The 20,936-nt window shown below is 47.1% G+C and overlaps 1 protein-coding gene across 1 annotated transcript in view; it reads right to left on the reverse strand.

Annotated features, from left to right (window-relative positions):
- Positions 1 to 14,938, reverse strand: part of ARL8A (ADP ribosylation factor like GTPase 8A) — a 38,607-nt gene extending 23,669 nt beyond the window's left edge. Inside the window, exon 1 of the mRNA XM_039538333.1 lies at positions 14,689 to 14,938. Coding sequence (XP_039394267.1) covers positions 14,689 to 14,811 — 123 coding nt within the window. The 5' untranslated portion in view covers positions 14,812 to 14,938. The remainder of the gene's footprint in view (positions 1 to 14,688) is intronic.
- Positions 14,939 to 20,936: the final 5,998 nt, after the last annotated feature.

A 20,936-nucleotide genomic window follows, 5' to 3' on the forward strand; every position in this document is an offset into this window, starting at 1 on the left:
TTTCATACTACTATTGGTTGGGAACTCCCCAATCAGGGGCAGAGGCAGGTCACTGGAGAGAAGGATGGAAAAACCATGGGAGCCATGGGAAGGACAGAAAAGGATGGAGACCTTTTCCCTCCCACTTCACAAACATTCAGGCAGCAGAGCGAGGCTACGGGATGGTGTTTCAAATTTATCAGACACTGACTAACCAGAGGATGATATGAAAGATGAAGTGAAGTCCTGAAGCAGCATCCAGTGGTAGGTTTCCAGCATCTGGGAGACTGGACTGGAATTCTCAAGATGACATTGCCCAGGGATCTCAATGGCAGAGACACCCCCTCCCTTCATATCAATCTCTATCTAGGACAGGGGGTTTTCAGAACAAATTTTTTTTTTTTTTGGTGTCCTCAGAGTGTGGCCACCAACCCTCGCTGGCAGCTGCTCTGAACATTTTTCCAAACATGAGCCCCACTGCCCTGGGCTGAAGCCCAGAGCCCGAGTCCAGGGGCTGAAGCCTGAAGCCCGCTGAGCGCACACCCCGGCCCCATGTGTCTGCAGAGGTGCTGCCCAGAGCCCCCAGGAGGATGTGTGGTGCAGGCTGCTGATCCCCTGCTGGCAGTCCCAACAAACACCAAGGCAGCCAAGAGCAACAGCGGGTGCTTTTGCGCCCCCAACCCCATCTCCACCCAGGAGGCTGTTGTGGCTGCAGAAAAATCTCCCAGTGGCTGCATCTGAGAAACGCTGGTGTCTGAAAACCAAGGGCTTGTCTGCAGCGCTGTAAATCGCCAAGGTAACTTTCTTGCTCATGGGTGTGAAAAAAACACCTCCCTGAGCGCAGCAAGTTTCAGCGCTGTAAAGCGCCAGTGTAGACGGTGCCCCAGTGCTGGTAGCTACGCCCCTCGTGGAGGAGAGTTTTTTAAGAGCGCTGGGAGAGCTCTCTCCTAGCACTGCGCTGCGACCACACACATTAAAGAGCTAACGCAGTAGCGCTTTAGCATTGTCAGTGTAGACTAGCCCTGAATGACAGTCTTAACTAAGCAATTACTTTATAGGCACTTGCACTTATATTAAGTTTTACTTCTTTTTTTAAAAAAGAAAAAAGAATGGGAGGAGTTTGGGGAAGGTAAGTGAGCAGTCAGGGCTGAGTTTGTGTAGCCCATGGGTATACCTGTTTGAGACTGTACCCAAGGCATCCAGACAATGTCAAGCCCAGCCCCTAGCTGGTGCAAAAGCTGGGAATCAAGCCCGTGAGAAGGTAGGAGTGATGGTTATTGAGACTCTACGCTCTGAGACCCTCTATTATTAGTCTGCAGACATCTAACATACTTTTGGCATTACTGTACATAAAAATAGTCTCCCTTCTTTAAGGCTACTTCTTTCAAATGACACCACATATATGAAAGAGGAAAGCCCCTCCAGCTGACACCCACTAAGCAAACACAGCCAAAGATCAAAACCACTCCAATTAAAAAAAAACAAACCAAAACACTCCACTAGCAGAATTCTACAAAAACAATTATTATAACATGCACTTGAACAATAGCGCTATTGCAGCATTTGGCACCATTACTACAGTACCCTCCTCAAAAAGGCTGAATTTGAGGAGCAAATGGAAGTCAGGCATTTTCTTAAATGCTTTATCTTTCAACTTTTTTCAAAGCATTCTTCAGTATAAACTTTGTATGTAACGGTGGACAGTGAATATCAGTTTTAACCTTCAATGCTGCAGGCCTGTAAGAAACAAGAACTCACACATGGCTATTGCAACAAGGATACAACTGCCCACCATCACAGATGGTCTCATGTAACTTAATTATTTTAGTTGTGAAAGACACAGTTAACGCTGCAACAAAACTCTTACACATACACATGTGTACGTGCCTCACTCACTCTTAACATTTCAGCTTCAGCCCAAAGGTGAAGTTTGGGGATGATCCATTCAGCTGATGAGTTATCCAAGGAGGGACATATGAATTCGGTGTGGGGAAAAAAGTAAAGTGAAGATTTTTTTTAAAATAGACCAATTTTAAGTCTCCCAAGCCCATATCTCGGCACTTAAGAGACCCAATTTTCAGAACTGCTGAGCACCCAGCCATTCCCAGAAGATTTTCACCAATAGAAGCTGGTCCAATAAAAAATATCACCTCACCAACCTTGTCATTCCTAGAAGAGCAAGTTGTGGGAGCACCCTGGTATAACAGATAGGCAGCAATGTTTGCTCCCTCCTTGTTACAGACACCACTAACCAGCTATGAATTTACCACCATTTGCCTCCCCTTAGGGAGGCTCAGCTTAGACAGCTGAGCCCCATTTCTAGGGAGCTGCCTAAGCCTCTCTCCCACTGAGGTGACAGATGCAGAGGTCAAATGATTCACCTGAGGCTGCAGTGAATTACTGACTCAGACAGCATCCTCCTGGCTTCTCTTTCTGTGCTCACACGGTGCCTTTGAAGGTCACCACCTGTGTGAAGCTTAGTCAGTTGTGGTCTGACTTGCAACAGATGCTAAACACCTGCAGCTCCTAGAGACTTCCAGTGGAGCTCTGAGTGCTCAGCACTTTGGAAAAATCAGGACTTCTGCAGACAGCTGAGTTTCATAGCTATTTCTGAAGAGAACAAAAGCATCTATGCAACACACTTGGTATGTGGCGGGTTAAATCTGAAGCAGGACTGAAAGCACGCTACCAACACTCTCTGGTCTAGGGAACTACACTATAGAACAGGCCTGCACAACATGTGGCCCGCGGGCGGATTCTAAACCCCGCACACAGGGGAAACACCGTGTTCAGTCACCATCACCACCAAAATCCCAGGGTTGGAGTGGCGGCACTTCCTGGGGCAGCTCCCAGTGGTGCGCCTGCCCGCCGGCAGGAGCCAGCAGTGCAGTTGGCTGAGTCCTGCCCAATCAGAGCTGCGGGGGCGGGGCTTTCAGGCACACCGCAGGCCCCCTCCCCAGTGGCAGCCCAGAGCCCTTTGAATCCCGGCCGCGGCTCCTGCAGGCGGGCTGGGTTTGGGGCTGAGATTTAAAGGGCTCAGGGCTCCCTGCGGCTGCGGGCAACCCAGAGCCCTTTGAATCCCGGCCGTGGTTCTGGCGGCCGGGCTGGGGCTGGGATTTAAAGGGCTCAGGGCCAGGGGCGGCTCCAGGCCCCAGCACGCCAAGCGCATGCTTGGGGTGGCAAGCCACAGGGGGCGCTGTGCCAGCCGCCACGAAGGCAGCAGGCACGCTGCCTGCTGTGCTTGGGGAGGCAAAATGCCTAGAGCCGCCCCTGCTCAGGGCTCCCTGTGGCTGCAAGGTAATTATGAAAAGTACAAATGTTTTCTTTCAATGGAACAGTTGTTTTTCATTTTTCCATGATTCATAATTTTTTTTTAAATTGTTCGATTTAATTGAAAAATTCTTAATAAAGTATCACCCCCTCACCCCTCTCAACCTTCCTTTTTGGCCCACAGCTGTTTTGGTGGGGCGGTGCTGGGGAAGGAGGGTTTGTTTCCGGAGGGCCGGGCAGCGCTGGGGCGGGGTGTTTTCGCGGGACCCGGGGGATTTCGGCCCTCAGATGTTTTCTTTGGAGTAATGTGGCCCTCGCCGCTTTACGAGTTGTGCAGGCCTGCTATAGAAGATCACATCAGAGCCACTGCCCTTACATAGTGATCCCATGTGACAAGTCCTGGTCAGCTTCACTTTGTTGATCCTACTGAGGAGAGACAAGAACAATGTGTAGGTGAAGCAAAAGCAGGCTGGGGTGCTTCAATACTGCAAGACATATCTGGAGTAAAAGAAAGAGGTATGGATTAGAGTCCCCTTTCCCCTGCTCTGGCTGAAAACTAGAGAAAAATGTAGCTCATCACATTTCTCCAGTGAATGAAACTGACTCAGATGACGTTAGTTACATGGTCCTACTCTGCTCAGGAAGCGATCTGGAAAGAAGTGGCCTTTAAGGAAGGGAAGGATCATAGGGTGGAGAAAAGAGACCAAGTGAGGAAAAAAGAAGTGAATTACTTTGGCACCAATTGTATCTGAATTTTATTCAGTTACAGATTTAATGGAGCAAGTTGACTCCAAAAGAAAAACAAAGCCTCCTCAAGGGTTAGAATCACCATTTGAAAAGGGTTAGGATGAAAGAACATAACATAAAAACAGTCAGACTGGATCCGACCAATGTCCATCTAGCCCAGTAGCCTGTCTTCCGACAGCGGCCAAAAATGAAATCACTAACACTCCCAACTAGAAATGATTTTATTAATCCCTCACCACAAGTTACGGTAGCTTTCCAGGGAGCTTCCATTTTTTAGCCAGCCAGCCAGCCTCCTCAAGAGTAACAAGAGTCTTTCAATGTGGTATTTCAGCCAGGTACACATAGAGACACCCTGCCACACGTCTCGTACAGTGGTCAAACACGGCTCTACTAAAATAAGGTTTTATAACTGGGTTCCAGTATGGCTGAGTATAGCACACTTCTCCCTGTACTGGGTGAACAGATTAAAAAAAAAAACCTGCTAGTAAAAACCTGAAATTTACTACAAGAAGGAAGTTTACACAGCACTTTTTCTAAAAGCAACGGCTTGGGACCATGGTATGGCTCTATCTGTTTAAAGTGGGTTCAGAGAGACGTGGTGGGTGGGGTATTATCTTTTATTGGACCAATTTCTGCTGGCAAGAGACACATGCTTTTAAGCATCTTTCTTGCCAGCAGAAGTTGATCCAATAAAAGATATTCGGTCACCCACCTTGTCTCTCATATACCCTGGGACCAACACAGCTACAGCACCACTGCATACAGAAAATGGTTTCAGAGTTACAAGCTCTGATAGCAGCACTATGCAGCAAAAGTCATGGCCTGAGCAGGGTCTCCCTGGGTCTTGGTTTGAGGGGAAGCATGGAAGATGCATATCATCTGTAAATATTGACTCCAGCTTAGTCACTAGCTCAGGAGCAGCAACACACCATGGGTTGTAATTTGTCATAAAAGTTCCTAGTCCCAAGGGAAATATAGTCTAGACTGACTGAAGTGAAGGTTGGGGGGGGGGAGGAGGAGAGCTGTTGCTTTACAATATGAAAGAGTAACTGACAGTGATTAGCTGCTTCCTGAGAGGTACGTTTTCAACACTGGAGCCAATAATTTCTCCCCTAGACTGCATACCAAGTATTTTCTAGATCCTGCTCTGCATGGATATCTATTTTAGCCCACCGAATCATGTGACTACGCCTCAGCCAATAACAGTTTGTACAGTAACAGTGGCCACCTTCTTGGATTTGGACAGGTGACAATGTTTCATCTCTGTCCTTCACAGACACTCTACTGTTTGCATCTGCAACAGGGTCCAGCAAGATCTGGTGTGCAGGGACTATTGAGACCAATGAATGTACTTTTGCACTTTTACTACCCTCTCCATTCTGGAGGCACCGGGGAGCCCGGGGGTCGGTGGGAGGCAAGAGGTGGGTTGCATTAGGTGTGAAATTCACTGATTATCAATTCCCCTTTAGTTTAAAGGCTGTAAAGATAAATCAAATCAAAGCAGATTTATTTCTTAAATAATCTATAGAAGCTTTAACATTTCTACTTAATGTTATTTCCAGGAAGTGAGGACAATTAGGAGAGAGGAACATGTTCTGGATACAAGTCGAAAGAGAAAGCCAGCAGATTTAAACCCTACATTTAGTTTCAACATATATGTGCCATTTTACAATAAATGGAGTTCTGCTTTAAGCTAATTTGTATTCCCCCCAGACACACTGTGCTCCACAGAATGAGAAAAATGAAGATGCAAGAGTGAGAGATTGGGCTGATGGGAGGATGTTGGGTCTTGAGAGAATCTGACAAAGTTGGAGAAGCACTGGGTTACTTTACAGGCAAACAGTGTTTGTTTTCTCAACTGTCTCCCACTTCTTTATATGCCGGCCATAGGCCTTGTCTCCATGCTGAAGAGTTCCATTGTTTGTTTAAATGAGACTTCAAATTTCATTCATTTTCAAGTCTCCCTAATTCAAGGCTTTTCAACCTGGGTGGTTGTGGACAAAAGGCAGGAAACCAGTCTAGTTCAGCAGGGGACAGAGGAGGAGACAATGCAAAGAAAAGGAAAGGAGGGAAAAAAATGAGGGCACATCAGGAAAAGCTCCTATACAGCCCTGCCACCAGTACAAATTCATCATTGGGGCTCTGAGTAAATGGCAGGTTGCTCCTGGACAAGTCACTTGCCTACCTTCCTCCCTGCTCTTTTGCAACTTTCAGTTTGCCCATAGGAGCACCTGGAGCCTGGCCACAGAAAGCCACCAATGCCGCGCCGTTCTCGCCCACCTGCCCTCGCAGCACATGCTCCCTGATGGAGCAAAAACACGGCAGAGCCGGAAGACATTAAGGATCAGATACAGAAGAAAGGAGAGGGGCAGCATGTGTGTAACTGAAGCATGGAACAAGGGACACTAGAAGAGAGACAAGGAGGCGCAAATGCACAGCAAGAAAGATTCCAGCAGGTAGCGGTAGAGACCCATGGCCCAAATCCTGCTTGTCACATCCTTATGGCCCTCTTCTGAATCCTTAGTTCAAAATGCAGCACTAATTTCACTGGCCAAGATTACAGCTATTGATGTTTGCACTTTTCTGGGATTTCATAAACAAGTTGGAACTTAGTATCAGCTTTCCTTAATTAAACAATTAAAATATCTCTGTTATTTGTTACTAGTGGGAGAGATTGGGGACTGCCCTCTCAGAGTGTCTCCAGAACAGGATAAAAGGGTTCCCCCCCGCAGCTAATGTATAAAAAACCCTTTTATCCTACTTTATAGATAACTTTGGATATCAGTGCAGGGAGCTTCCCCCTTCATCCGTGAAAAACACAACATCAACAGACTAGTTCAAGCAAAATGCATTATCTGGGTTCAGTTCAAGATCTCATCTAGATTGCTTACACTTGCCTATTCCTGGCATTATCCCTGTGCAGGGCTGTGCCAAGGCATACAAATGAGAATCTGAAAATTTCAGATTTAAGTGCACTGCACATTGTTAACCCACCTCAGAACGTGGAGGGTGCATCACTTGGCAATTAGAGAAGGGAGACTTGGACTCAGGAATTCTGGCTTCTATCTGAACTCTGCTACTGACTCACGCAGTGATTGGGTCATTTGAACTCCGTGCTTAACATTTCTTTTTGCATAACGAGAATAATATATATGGACATTGCAGGGAGCTGGGAAAACTTATTAGCGGACATCAAATTCGGTGGGCTCACCATAGCGAGGCAAGACAGTGAATTCAAGCTTTCATTTAAAAAAAATCACTAGCCACCTGATTGCAAAGATAAGGCTTCAAAATAGGAGCTGATGCAGTTGTCTGATGTCTGCTGATGACCTGAAACAGCAGCTCACAGGTGCAAACTTCCCTTATTCAAATCAAATAACTGGGGTGTTAATCCTGATGCCTAATAATATTAAACATCACTGTTACCTATTCGCTCCTTATAAAAGCACACAAGAAAGAGGGACACAATTTGTACAGCAGCTCATTTTGTTGTCTGGAACGGCCTGGGGTGCAGTTGGGGGGCGGGGGGGGTTGGCTATCTAAAATCTCAAACATTTAAGGTATTTTGAAGTCTCTGGATACAACTGAGCAACATTGTTCTTCAAGTCTGGGATCAGGGAAATCCAGATCTAGGCCTCAACCCACCAGTAATTTATGAAAAGAAAACATTACACATGATGGGCGACCTTACCACAGTCTAAGGCGGCTCTACACAGGGTTTCCCGCAATAAGAGAAGGTAACGAACAGCCATTTAAGTGATCCACACATGAGTCCATTTTAAAGAAAAGAGAGACTATTCAAATGCGGGGAAGTTCTCTGGCCTGTGTTATGCAGGGGGTCAGACTAGACGGGTCCCTGTCTTGCCTTGGAATCTCTGACTCTGAGCCCTGTGGTAAAAATACCAAGCTCCAGATGTTGAAATCTCATCATTCCATGTTGTGTCAATGCTTCTGTGTTCAGCTTCCAGCAGTTTTGCTGATCTTCCTCAGAACGGGACACAAAGGATCCTAACTCCACTGGGAAGAAACCATTTGGACAAGATGGAGGGGACAGAACAGAACTATCTAAAACATTCACATATTTTCTTAAAAACACACAAAACAACAACAACAGTGTTTGCGCTAGCGATCTCCCTTGGAGGACACATTAATACAAACTGGAAAATTTCTCAGTCCTGAACTGAAAGGAGGGTTGAAGCTTTAACAAAAAAACCCAACCCTTTTTCTTCCAAGTGTGTCTTATGCATCTGAGTTAAGTGTCAAAGTCTGAAGACAAGTTAAATCCCCTCTCAGTCAAATTTTACTTGTGTACCTATTGCCAAGTCTGCTAGTTTTCCAATTGTCCACAGTCTCTCCAAGGAAAACAGGGTAGGCACGACTTGAATTTCTCATGAAAGCCAATCAGAATTTGTTTTGCAAAACCTTTCGGACCTTCTTTACAAATACTACTTTGAACCTCAACTCCCCACAGCCAGGCAAAGAAAGACAGTTGGTGTGGCAAAGAACAGGCTATATTTGAAGGTGGACTGCACCCTTTCCACTCCAGACAAGCTAGAACAGGCCTTCTTAACGTAACAGGAGCAGTCAGCAAACCTTTCACCTGCTGGACACTGAAGACATCCCCATTCATCAGAGCTGCCACAGCAGACCAACTATGGCCTTGAAATCAAATACAGGTCTGTCGCATCTTCCGCTGGGTTATGTTCCGCAGTCAGCGTGTAAAGCGAAAATCGCGTATAGTCAAAATTACATCGAGTGTAATGGCGGGCGGAATCACCCGCAGTACAGGTACAGTATTAAAATTGTTATTTTTCTCTTTTTTTTTGTTTTTGTTTTTGCCGACCACGTAAAGCTGAAATCGCGCATGTTAAATGTGTGTAAGATGTGACAGACCTGTAAGATGCAACTGTTCACTAATGGCTTGCACTGGTGCAGCTGTGCCCCGGACTAAAATCCTAGGGTAGGCAAGGCCTTAGGAATGCCTCTGGTCTATCCCCCGCAGTTGCAAGTTTGGGAAAATTCTTCACAGCCTATTCTCCAGTTCTTATCCCAAGCAGCTCCATTCTCAAGAACCATTTTGTCATAATTCTTTACACAGAATTATAACCTTCCAGTATTACAGAATCACAGTACTGACAGTATCAGAGGGGTAGCCGTGTTAGTCTGGATCTGTACAAAGTGACAAAGAGTCCTGTGGCACCTTATAGACTAACAGACGTACTGGAGCATAAGCTTTCGTGGGTGAATACCCACTTCGTCAGATGTCAGTACTGACAGTGTAATTAAAAGTTGTGACTAGTTTTCCACTGTAAATCTGATTTGGGTCCTTACTCTACCAGAGAGCTTTACATTTCAAATTTCACTTGCGTGGTCTGGGTCAGAAGAGATTTTTGGTGATATCTAAGGTGACTCAGACAAGCTGTTTCTGAAGTACAGAACTTAAAATCATTTTCAAAAACTGAATTACAGCTACTTTCCCACAGCTTTTGTCACACCATCTCAAACACAGCATGTTCCAGAAATTTCAAATGTGGTTTATTTAATAGTCCTTGACAAGACCTCGTGCACAGGACTCTAAAAAGGCCAGGTGCTTATTTTTTAAGAGATACTTGCAATAGAATTTGGAATGTCCGAACAACCATTCAAGCCACTTTACTGATTTTGTCAAATGAATGGTGGACTTTAAAAACTCGGCTGGTACACACCTGTAGTGGATAACCCTGAGTTCAGACTGCTGAACTACTCCACACTAAAGATGTTATAAGCTCCACTGGCATACATAACAGTTTGTAAAGCTGTTCACTAGCAGAGTGCACAACGGCCTTAAACCAGAGTGTGGAGTATTTGATTTGAATGCTACTACAACAGAACCTCAGAGTTACGAACATCTCGGGAATGGAGTTTGTTCTTTCAACTGAACACTGACTTAATACAGCTTTGGAACTTTACGATGCAGAAAAAAAATGCTGCTTTTAACCATCTTAATAAAAGAAACAGTTCCTTACCTTGTCAAATCTTTTTTATGTTTTTTTAAACTCTGCCCCCTCCATTTTTTGTAGCAGTTTATGCTTAACACAGTTTTGTACTGTATTTGCTTTTTGTGTGTGTCTGTCTCTGCTACTGCCTGATTGCACACTTCCAGTGCCAAATGAGGTGTGTGGTTGACTGTTGTGTTTGTAACTCTGAGGTTCTACTGGATAACACTTTTGCTACATCGAATGATCGCAAAATATAGATAATTATAAAATATAATGGCATATAAATTCCCATATGTTTATTTTATTATACATTTAACAAGCTGCAACATGTGGGAAAAAAACCAGACAGACGTCAGGGGGTGGGGAACTGGCCATGATAACAGAAAATCAGCACCTTGTGCAGACTTGATAATCTCAGCTCATCACTCATGATATACCTGAAACATCCTGATAGAATCTGAATAAAGCTCTTCAAGATGGAGGGTAGGAATACAAGGGTCATATAGGGAAACAGAGTTAAGGTTGTTTACATAAACCGGTCTTTGAATTTCTACTTTAATTCACAAATTTAACAGCATCAAAGACTCTGATCTGAAAAGAAGATTGTTTTCCCTCCCAAAAACTCTGTGCCTTCGTCACCACACTGCCATCCCTTCTTTCAGCAATTCTACTCTAACAGCCATTGTTGCAGAGCAAGTTTTTCACCTGTTTGGAGACAAAACTAAACAAAAGATCTTGCCAGCCTCAGGTCTCTACTGCCTTCCCAACCCACACACTTCAGATGTGACTTGAAAAATTAAGGATTTAATTACGATGACTACTCTGGAGCAGCCTGCTTGCTGGCAGCCATCTTGCAGACAAGATCTCAGTTGATAGTTGCAGTCCCAGGGACATCTACACTTAAAACACTGCAACTGCACCGCTGTCACGCTTCAGTGTAGGCACTACTTACGCCAACAGGAGGGGTTCTTTCGTCGACCTTGCACTGTCTACACTGGGGGCTAAGTTGACATAGTTATGTCTCTCGGGGCTGTGGATTTTTCGCACCCCCAGAGAGATATAGCTACTCTGATATAAGTTCCCAGTGCAGACTGCTTCACTGAAGTACTTTCCATCTGGCCTTAGAGGTGAAACTTCATTTTCTTAAACAACTTTTAAACACATGTTTAGACTTCACTTATAAATGCTTTTGTTTTATAATGTGTGTAAGATATCATTTCCTCCTTTACTTATCTGGCAAGACACAACCATGGTCAGGAGCATGGGTTTCCCATGACATAACTAAGGCCATCACAAACTCCCAAAACAGAGCTGGAAGGATCGGGGGAGAAGAAGAGTGGTAAAGTCATCCTACAGCTCTTGCTCCCTGCTTTGCCATGGTCTAAGTGCTGTAACTAGCTACTGGATATAAAGTCAGCCTAAAAGGTTTTTTCAGAGGTTCTGCTTGTTCAAAATTCATGTCTTGTCCAGCCTGTTTTTCCTGGAAGCCACGAACCACTGGTTAGATAACATCAGATACCAAAACAGAAACCTAACTACTGAGAGGTGAAGAAGTTATTATATTTGGACTGTTTAAAATTGTTTTGTTTACACCTATTTAAAAAGGGACATTTCAACAATTACACAGGTCTGAAATTTTTATTTACTTGATATCTTCTTCTATCTGCACTTGCAAGAGATCCAAGCCTATTGGCCTCCTCTCAGGCTAGGACAATGGAGTTCTCAGACACTGTGGCAGCAATAAACTAAGTCTCATCAAGGAGGAAAGACACTGCTTTGCTGCTGCCTTTCTAATTCTGACCCCTGATCCATAAACTAGTGTTGACTTTGAAAGAAGCCACCAGCTCCCCAAACACAGCACCACATCCACTCACCCTTTAGAAAAGATGGAGGAAGAATAAGGGAAATCAAACTGTCCTCTCAAAAATAAAGCACTGGGGAATCAAACATAGCAAGGGCAAAGCCTAGAGGAAGATGGGGATGCTTTCTTGCCAAAAACACTATTCACAAGCGCGTGCTTTCGAGAACAATTCCATATGAGCAGCATTCCCACCGCTGACCTTTTCTTCAGCAAAGACTTCCAAAACATGCTGGTTTGTCTTTGCTCCCAGATGAGTTTTGCTGTTGTACCAGTTTGTATGGAGCTGCATGGTGCAGCCCGGCAGATCAACTGGCACCGTTCGGGTGCTATTACTCAGAGGAACTAGCAGTGCATCCCTGTGGCCATGTCTGCAGCTGCCCTGCACAACCTGCCTCAGACAGGACAGTCGGAGTGTTACAGTATTTAAGATCCTAGTCTCATTAATATTACATTACAAGCCAACAGAATTGATAATTTCACTCAAGCTGAGTGTTTACTAAGCCTAACGTAGCTCCGGAGCATGGGACCCTAAGAGAAAGGGTCACCATATGCTGCAGTGCCCAGGAGGGAAGATGCCAGATGGACACCTTGGAGACCAACGGCTTCTGTTTATCCAGTGCAGTGAAAGCTCTTCCTCCCTACCCCAGTGATTCATCCCGGGCATAGAAAGGACCATTTCTACACAGAAAGGGGACTCAAGCCCTCTGGCCAATCAGTCTTTGGCTATTTTGGCTGTCAACAAGAGTGTCAATGTTAAGGGTGTCTGCTAGGAAGTGAACACAGACCACCAACTAACGCCAGATAGCAGCAACTTGAAATTGCTACCACTCACCTGGGAGAAGACCAAACCAATAACAAGAAGTGAAAGCTTCCACTCCCCATTCCCAATTCTTTATACCACCTAGACCTTGGCATTTCCAGTCATTTCAGCTAATGTTGCATCATGAACTACAAGATAGTACAACTACATTACTACAAGGTATTTCTCTCCAACCTCAATTAATATCACAAAGGCCCTGGACGACATGATACACAGTCAGCGAAAATAGGAACTAGGTTGTGAACCCTGTTGGCAGACTAGCTAGAGAGAGCGGGTGTTTGGTTACTGAGATCAAGAGGGTGCACTGATCAAGACCCACAGAGGGTACCATGCGTCAGGCCCACAGGTCTGTACAGCGCACACAGCTAAATCAGTTGCCAGTGACAGAGCAGCTCTTCCAAAGAGGAGCCTACAGAAGCCTCTATCTTGCCATATTGCCAGCTGGTGTTGCTATGGCTTCAACAAACAGAATTAAATAAATTAGACAGAATATTTGATGGGCTTACACCTCCCACAAAAAACACTGAGACTCTGCATTTGCAGACATCATGAATGTTACCCCTACCCTTAGCCACCAACAAAAGGATATGAAGGACCCCCTAAATACCTTGCTCAGGATTGCATTACAAACCTGCAGTTCCTCTATGTGGCGCTCCATCAAACCATACTGAAATCGCCATGACTTATTTCAACTGGCCAAAAAAACCTCTTTGAAGTAGTGCATGACTAGTGTTATTTATAAACTTATCTGCAACAGGAAATATTCTATAGCGTGAATCCCCTTTGAAAATGAAATAAATCAGGCAGCCACAACAAAGCAAGCTACCAGCCAAGGAAACCCAGATTCTGGCTCTGCCCCTAGCTATCTCTATCTCCAGCCAGGTGGGAGGAAAGGCTTTTGATAGAGGATGGGTTCAGACTTCTGAAAGATATGGGGAGGGGAACAGGCTGGCCCAGCCACTTCAGTCGCTTCTACCTTCCTCTGCTGACAACACTACTTAGCATTCTGAGGAGATGCCTTGTGATTCTGGCCTGTGCCATGCTGTAATCCTCTTTCCAGGAAGGAAGAAGATGGGACGGGCTCCAGTTTAAAGAAAACAATCAAACCCCACAGATTATTTCATACTAAATCAATAGCATAACCCACTATATTCCATAGGTTTCACCCTGATTGTTTAAATATGCACATACAGTATATCCATATTCCCTATCCATTTAGTTACCCACGTGCTGTCAAAGGCTTTATTCTCCTTCCTAAAATGCACGCTCTGAAGCCATTACTGCAGAAAACTACCACCCAGGCCTGAATAAATCAGATCTTTCCATCTGGGAAATTCTCTATTAGGAGGATTGTGCTGCTGTCCTCGGACTCTGTATTGAAAAATTAGCCACAAAAAACACTATTTACAAAAAACACTACCCACAGCAAAACTACACCCACCCTGAAGAGCCAGCAAAGCTTTCTGGCTGCCATCCCCTACTAAGGGTGGTATTGATCCGAGGGGATGGAGATGAAATTACCATCCATCACAGGGGAGGAGACAGTCTTCCTCCCCACCTCACCGCCCAGGGCTGTATCTCCGGGTAGGCTGTCACCCCCACCCCCCAAAAAGCATCCAAAACAATACCCAGCCGGGTGACACACCGCGATGCCCCCACACAGCCCAGGGGCACCAGCCCAACAGAGGGTTTTTTTCCCCAGCACATACACGTCTCACAAATGCACAACCCCTGCCCGGCCCCCGCCCCCGGAAATCCCGCTTCCCCCCCCCCGGCGGGCAGGCAGACCCTTGCCCCTTCCGCCCCACCCCGACACACAACCCCGCAGCCCCTCCCATCTCCCCCTCTGCCCAGGCACCCCGGGCAACTCCCTCCCAGCCAGCCAGCCAGGCAGAACCCCTGCCCCTTCCCACCCCAGGCAGGCCCCTCAGACACACAAATCCCGCGCCCCCGGCAGGCCCCGGCAGCGGCGGCCCGTGGGCCGGAGCCAGCCGGGCGGTTGTCCCCCGGCCGGGCCGGGCCGGGCCGCTCACCGCGATCACGTTGACGAAGGTGGTCTTGCCCGAGTACTGCAGCCCCACCAGGGTGAGCTCCATCTCCTCCTTCCAGAACAGCGCCCGGAACCAGTCCAGCAGCTTGCTGAATAGGGCCATCATCGTGCCCCTGCGCCGCCCGGCTCGGCTCGGCTCGGCTCGCCGCGCTCTGGGTGGGGCCGCTCCGCGCGCCTCCGGCCCGGCCCGGCCCGACCCAGGGAGGAGACTCCGGGCGCCGCCGCCGCCGCCCCCTGCCGGCCGGGAGGCCCCGCTACGCACAGGCGGCCGGGACACGTCCCCCAGCCCCGCCCCGCCCCGCCCCCTCCGGGGGCCGGGCCTAGCCCTCCCCCACAGCCCGGACCGGGCCTTCCCCGCAACGGCGGGGCCTAACCCCTCCGCGGGCCGGGCCTGCCTCCGGGGCCTAGCGCTCCCCCGCAGCCCGGACCGGGCTCCGGTCCGAGCGCGCCCCCTGCCTATAACGGGCTTCCCCCTCGAGCCCAGCCATGCCTGCCCCCCCACACACACATTCAGGGGTCTACCCCGCCCATCCCAGGGCAGGGCCTAATCTCCCCTCCTCCCCAACACACACTCCTGGGTCTAACCCCCCAGGCCAGGTCTGCCCCCCTGGACACTTAGGGGCCTGCCCCACCCCCCACACAGTGACCCAAGGTCTAACCCCTTCCCCACACAGCCAGGCTTGCCCCCACCCACAGGCCTACCCCTCCTTCAGGTAACCAAGCTTTGCTTACAGAAGATGGCACTATAGTGAAGTGGTTCCCAAACTTAGCCTGTGAACCCCTTTCACTAACACATCAAGTCTCGTGAACCCCCTCTTAAAAATGAATATTTCCAGGTTTTTCCTCCTTTACCTGAGTATAAATTATAAAAGCAGTGATCTGGGAAATATAAAATTTGTTTTTTTGACATGCTTTTCACACTATTATTATTTATCATTACAGTATTTTTATTACATTTTGAAAACGGCAACACTCTTCCAAGAGCTCCCTTTCGTAGCTTGTATCACTTTGAATAAGCCTGTTATAAGACACGGCTTCTATGTTTTATCAAGGAGTATCAGATGTGAAACAGCATGAAGGTATTTAAGAAGCCAACTCAAAGAGTTCCTCCTACACAAGCATTCAGGTCTTGAGCAGTCCAGACAAACAGCGCACATTACAACAAAGCTTAAACTTGTTTTTTAAATTATTATGAAGAACAACACTAGCTGCCTATTTAATTTTAAAAACAGCAAAAAATATTCACTTCCCTTTCCATTTTTTATAAGGAGTCTTGAAGTTTAAATCACATCAGTGTGATAGATATGCTTGCTTTGATCTGCTTAGCTCTTGGAAGTCCAGGGGCTCCAGGCTGCTGTCCCCATGCTGCCCATGGTCCCTAGGGACAGCTCTGTCCACCATTAGGGAATTCCCCCCCCCCTGTTTGGGAACCACTGCTATATTGCCTTTAGTTAAGGTGCCCAGTGTCCTCCAGGTCTTGGGGTCTGATGCATTACACTACAGCCTAGCCACCTTATTAGATGAGAATCTCTGCATGGGTAACTGAAGAGGTGAGTTGGCTGTTGAATATTAGCTGTACCCACCCCACCTAAGACACAACCTCCCTGAGGAAATAAAAGGAGAAAGTGTTAAAATGGGAGGCACCCAAATCTTGAGTCAATTTTGGGAAATTGAGCCAGGTATTTATTACTGCCCTATGGGGTTGTTAAACTACTTCTGCAATCTGCACAGGGAGTGATCTCAGTAATATCTCTTCTGTACTTCATAAGGGTGTTCTGATTCTGAGCACTTTGCAAATTCATAGATTATTAGGGTTGGAAGGGACCTCAGTAACTCATCTAGTCCAACCCCCTGCTTAAAGCAGGACCAATCCCCAAATGGCCCCCTCAAGGATTGAATTCACAACTCTGGGTTTAGCAGGCCAATGCTCAAACCACTGAGCTATCTCTTCCCCCCTGATTCATTCAGTGAACCTCAATGTAAGGTGCTAGAGAACTGCAGACTGTCACTTAGCTTTCATATAGTAACAACCTTGGCTCACACTTAGGCTGGATTTGAGCTGATCCCTGAGAGACACTCTCCTTACACTATTCTGAGCCCACAAGGGGCATGTAAGATGAACAGGAATCATTTGAGCAGAAGCTCATTTACTACTTCTGAAAGACAAGTGTGTACTCACTGAAGGTAAAGAAACTTAGTTGTCAGTATTTGCATCACAGTGCGGATTCTAAAGTGCCTGCTATAGTTAAGGTTAAAAACAATTTCCATTATGTGGTGTCAGTCAATATAAGCTGCCTTTGTTTTCTGAGACAACGGCCATTTTAGTTTTAGAATTGCTGCAGCCAGTGAAAGGAAGAAATTCCTGCTCTCTTTCATGGAGACTTAAAAGAAGTAATTTTGAGCTGAAAGCATAGAATTGCTTATTTGACTATAACACTGTAGCTCCTTCACACGCTATGGAAAAAGCCACACATTTTGGCCAAAGTTTCCCCAATGAGGCTTTGGCTACACTTGCATTTCAAAGCGCTGCCGCGGCAGCGCTTTGAAGCGCTAAGTGTAATCAAAGCGCCAGCGCTGGGAGAAAACTCTCCCAGCGCTGTCCGTACTCCACATCCCTGTGGGGAATAACGGACAGCGCTGGGAGCGCGCTCAGCGCTGGGGCTTTGACTACACTGGCGCTTTGTAGCGCAATTTGCAGCGCTGCAGAGGGTGTGTTTTCACACCCTGCTGCAGCGCTGCAAATTTGTAAGTGTAGCCAAACCCTGAGAGTTTTTGCCTGAAGAGAAACTTGTTTTTGGAAGGAGTTAGAAAAGATTTTGCTCACCTCTTAAATGACCATGTGCAGCATAGGGACCATCTCTGTACCAAATTTCAGATTCCGTACCCCAAATCACAATGACACTAGGGCTCTTTTAAAAAAAGATTACCAAGATTGTTACAATGGCAAAGTGTATCACATTCTTCAGACCCACAGGTGGCCCATACGTTACATTACACATTTTTGGGTGATTTTCAAGACCAACCCACCCCTTGTAACACTGAAACAAAAATGCAAAATTAAGGACCTCCTCCCAGCCCCTAATACATTATGTAATTTGTGGACAGCCCTCCACCCCACTGCTTTGTACTTTAAGCCAGCTGGACAGTTTTGCTCAAATAAAAACAAATCCCCAGGCAAAGACCTGGAATATTTTATCCTGTAAGGTGAAAGTTTAATAGCAAGCAAATGAAAGAGACCCTTTGAAATGAAAACACTTGTGAAACTGTAACTGCTGGAGTTGACAGATACATCAGTTATAGACCAGCTCTCTGCTATGTCTTCCTGGTCATGATGGTTAATTCTCTTGTCCCATCCTTCATTTCTCTATTCAGCTAACTCTCCCATCCCTGGCGATGTTTTTAATCGCATGCTGTGTCCTGCCCCCTGTTAACCTCCCCATCTCACCCTCTACCCCTAAAAAATGGACGTTCACACAGACACTGGATGCCACTTCAGTTTTCTCAGTCTCTTTCCAACCGACACAGAACCTTTTGGGTTCCAACTTTCCATCCCTTTTCCTGGTAAATAAGTGTGGCCCAGAACATCCCAGTCAACTTCTACCAGAAGTTTTCATTACAAATGTAGCTCATCTTTTGGTTACTGATTGTTTGTGAACTGGTCCCGATTTCTGCAAATATTCAGTGTTTGCAGCGTAGTTTAAAGTTTTTTCCAACCTATTAGTTGATTCTCTTGTCTATGATGGGGACATATATTGTCTTTTAGCTAAAAGACCAATTCCCCATCTCTCCACCCCTTGAACTTAGACTAGATTTGTTTTGTTAAGATAAAAAAAGCAGCAAACAGATTCTTCCATTAAGCCCTGATAAAATACAACCCATTAGGCATGTAATCCACATGAATCTGCACACCGTACTAACCCACAACTGCATACAATACCGCACTGACTATACCCAGGGTGAGTAAAGATTAGAATTCAGGCTTCACATATTCAGACCTTTATGCAGCTACATTGCCAGAAGAATTCTTCTGTTGCCCTAGCCCTGTAGTGTAGCCATGCCCCTAGAGTCATTCGGGGAGGGGGTGTTATGCCAACAGAATAACGCCTTCTGGCAACAGAAGCTGTGTTTACATTAGAGGGTTCCACCAGTACAGCTATACCCAGGGCCGGCTCCAGACCCCAGGGCGCCAAGCGCACACTTGGGGCGGCATTTTGCCGGGATGGCGGCAGGTGGCTCCGGCGGACCTTCCGCAGTCATGCCTGCGGGAGGTCCACCGGAGCCGCGGGACGAGCGGCTCCGGTGGACCTCCCGCAGGCATGACTGCGGAGGATCTGCTGGTCCCACGGCTCCGGTGGAGCATCCGCAGGCATGTCTGCAAGAGGTCCCCCGGAGCGGCGGGACCGGCTACCGCCAGGCGCCCCCCGCGGTGTGCCGCCGTGCTTGGGGCAGCCAAATTCCTAGAGCCGCCCCTGGCTATACCAGCTAAGCCAGTGGTCCCCAACCTTTCTGTGTGGTGGGCGCCGGACAACTAGCCACTGAGGAGCATGGCCACCGGATAAGCAGCTGCCAAAATGCCACCAAAAAGTAGCGTCATCAAGAGGCGTCGCTTCTTGACATTGCCGCTTCTTGGCAGCATTTCGGTGGCTGCTTGTCCGGTGGCCAGTCGGTGGGCGCACATAGATGCCACATTGGGGACCCCTGAGCTAAGCATTTGTAGTGTAGACAAGGCCATAGTAAGGGAATCCTCTTCCCAAAGACCTTGCAGTGTAAATACAGGAGACAGCAAGGCTGGGTGTGTGAGCAGAGGCACAGAGCAGGTTATTGGCAGAACTGGGCATAGAACCCTGATCTCCAATGCCCAAGTCACTGTCCATTGTGCTGCTAGTTATGGCAGAACCCACACGCAGGGCAGAAAATAAGACTCTAATCAGTAATCACACTGGGCCCTTCTCAGGTTATAGCTGCAGCTCCGCTGCTGTCAGCAATGGAAGGGGTTCGCCATTGGTGTAGTTAGTTCACCTCTCCAAGAGGTGGCAGTGTGGCTGACTGAAGAATTCCTCCATGGACCTCACTGCATCTACAGTGGGGATTAGGTCGACCTAACTACGTAGGGCTTGACTATGCTTGTAAATAAATGCTACAGCAGCATAGCTGCACTGCTGTAGCACTTCAGTGTAGCCATTCAACGGGAGGGGTTTTCCCTTTAGGTGGAGTTAATCCACGTCCCCAAGAGGTGGCAGCTAGGTGGACAGAAGAATTCTTCCAGCAGCCTAGCTCCCGCCTCTTGGAGAGATGGGTTAATGGATGGAGAAATGTCCTCCTGTCAATGTAGGAAGCATCTATGGGCCAGTGGCACAGCTGGAGCTCCATAGCTGTGCCACTGTAGCAGCTATAGTGTAGACATAAACTGAATGTCCTTTACAGATGAAGGGGCTTGTCCACTGTCAAGGTGGATCAGCAGCAGAACCAAGTGGCAATAGAAGGTTTTTGCGCGGTTGCTCTAACCGGATCTTACAGTCCCTCCCCAGAGGAAGGAGATGGCCCGGGAAGGACCCTTCTTCTTCACCCGTTAAGGGATAACTCTTTAGTGAATGAAGCCTGCACTTCTGGTTTCAGAGACTTTCACTCTGGCAGGAACATGGGGAAAAACATAAATGAAAAGGCACCAATGTAATGATTGGACTTGGCCCATATTTTGCTGTGCCCTCTTTGCTATTATTTCTGATAGTTGTGCTCTTGCTCCAGCCCTGTGGTGAAATCACATGCCATGACGCTGCCATGGAAAGATCACATTCTTGTCATGGCCACGGACGGTCAGCTAGATATGGATATAGTAAGCATTATCCTTAACCTCTGCCCCACACTCAACCTCCACCCCACGCTCAACCTGCCTCCAAACAAGCACACCTCCAGTTTCACATCCCTCTGCAGAGCCTGGGACCAGAAGCGGAACCATCCCAATAGTACAGCGGGGCTGTTTTTACAGTATTTCTGGCCTGACTCAAAAGAAAAATTACCCAGGATCTCCGGGGAAATCCTGTTCCTGAGCCATTTCCAGTCCCAGATCAACCGGACTAAGGAGAGGTTTGTGTGAGATTTGTCTCTCACGCTGAAGGAAATGGACCATTACAGAGGCAATCCTTGTTAAACACATCTTAAGTGAAAGGTTCATTAAACCAGGGCGGTTTCATCTCTCTTCCAGTCATAGAGCGCAGTTGTTAGGACACATAG

Source organism: Mauremys reevesii, linkage group 4 (genome assembly GCF_016161935.1).
Source record: "Mauremys reevesii isolate NIE-2019 linkage group 4, ASM1616193v1, whole genome shotgun sequence".
Lineage (NCBI taxonomy): Eukaryota > Metazoa > Chordata > Testudines > Geoemydidae > Mauremys > Mauremys reevesii.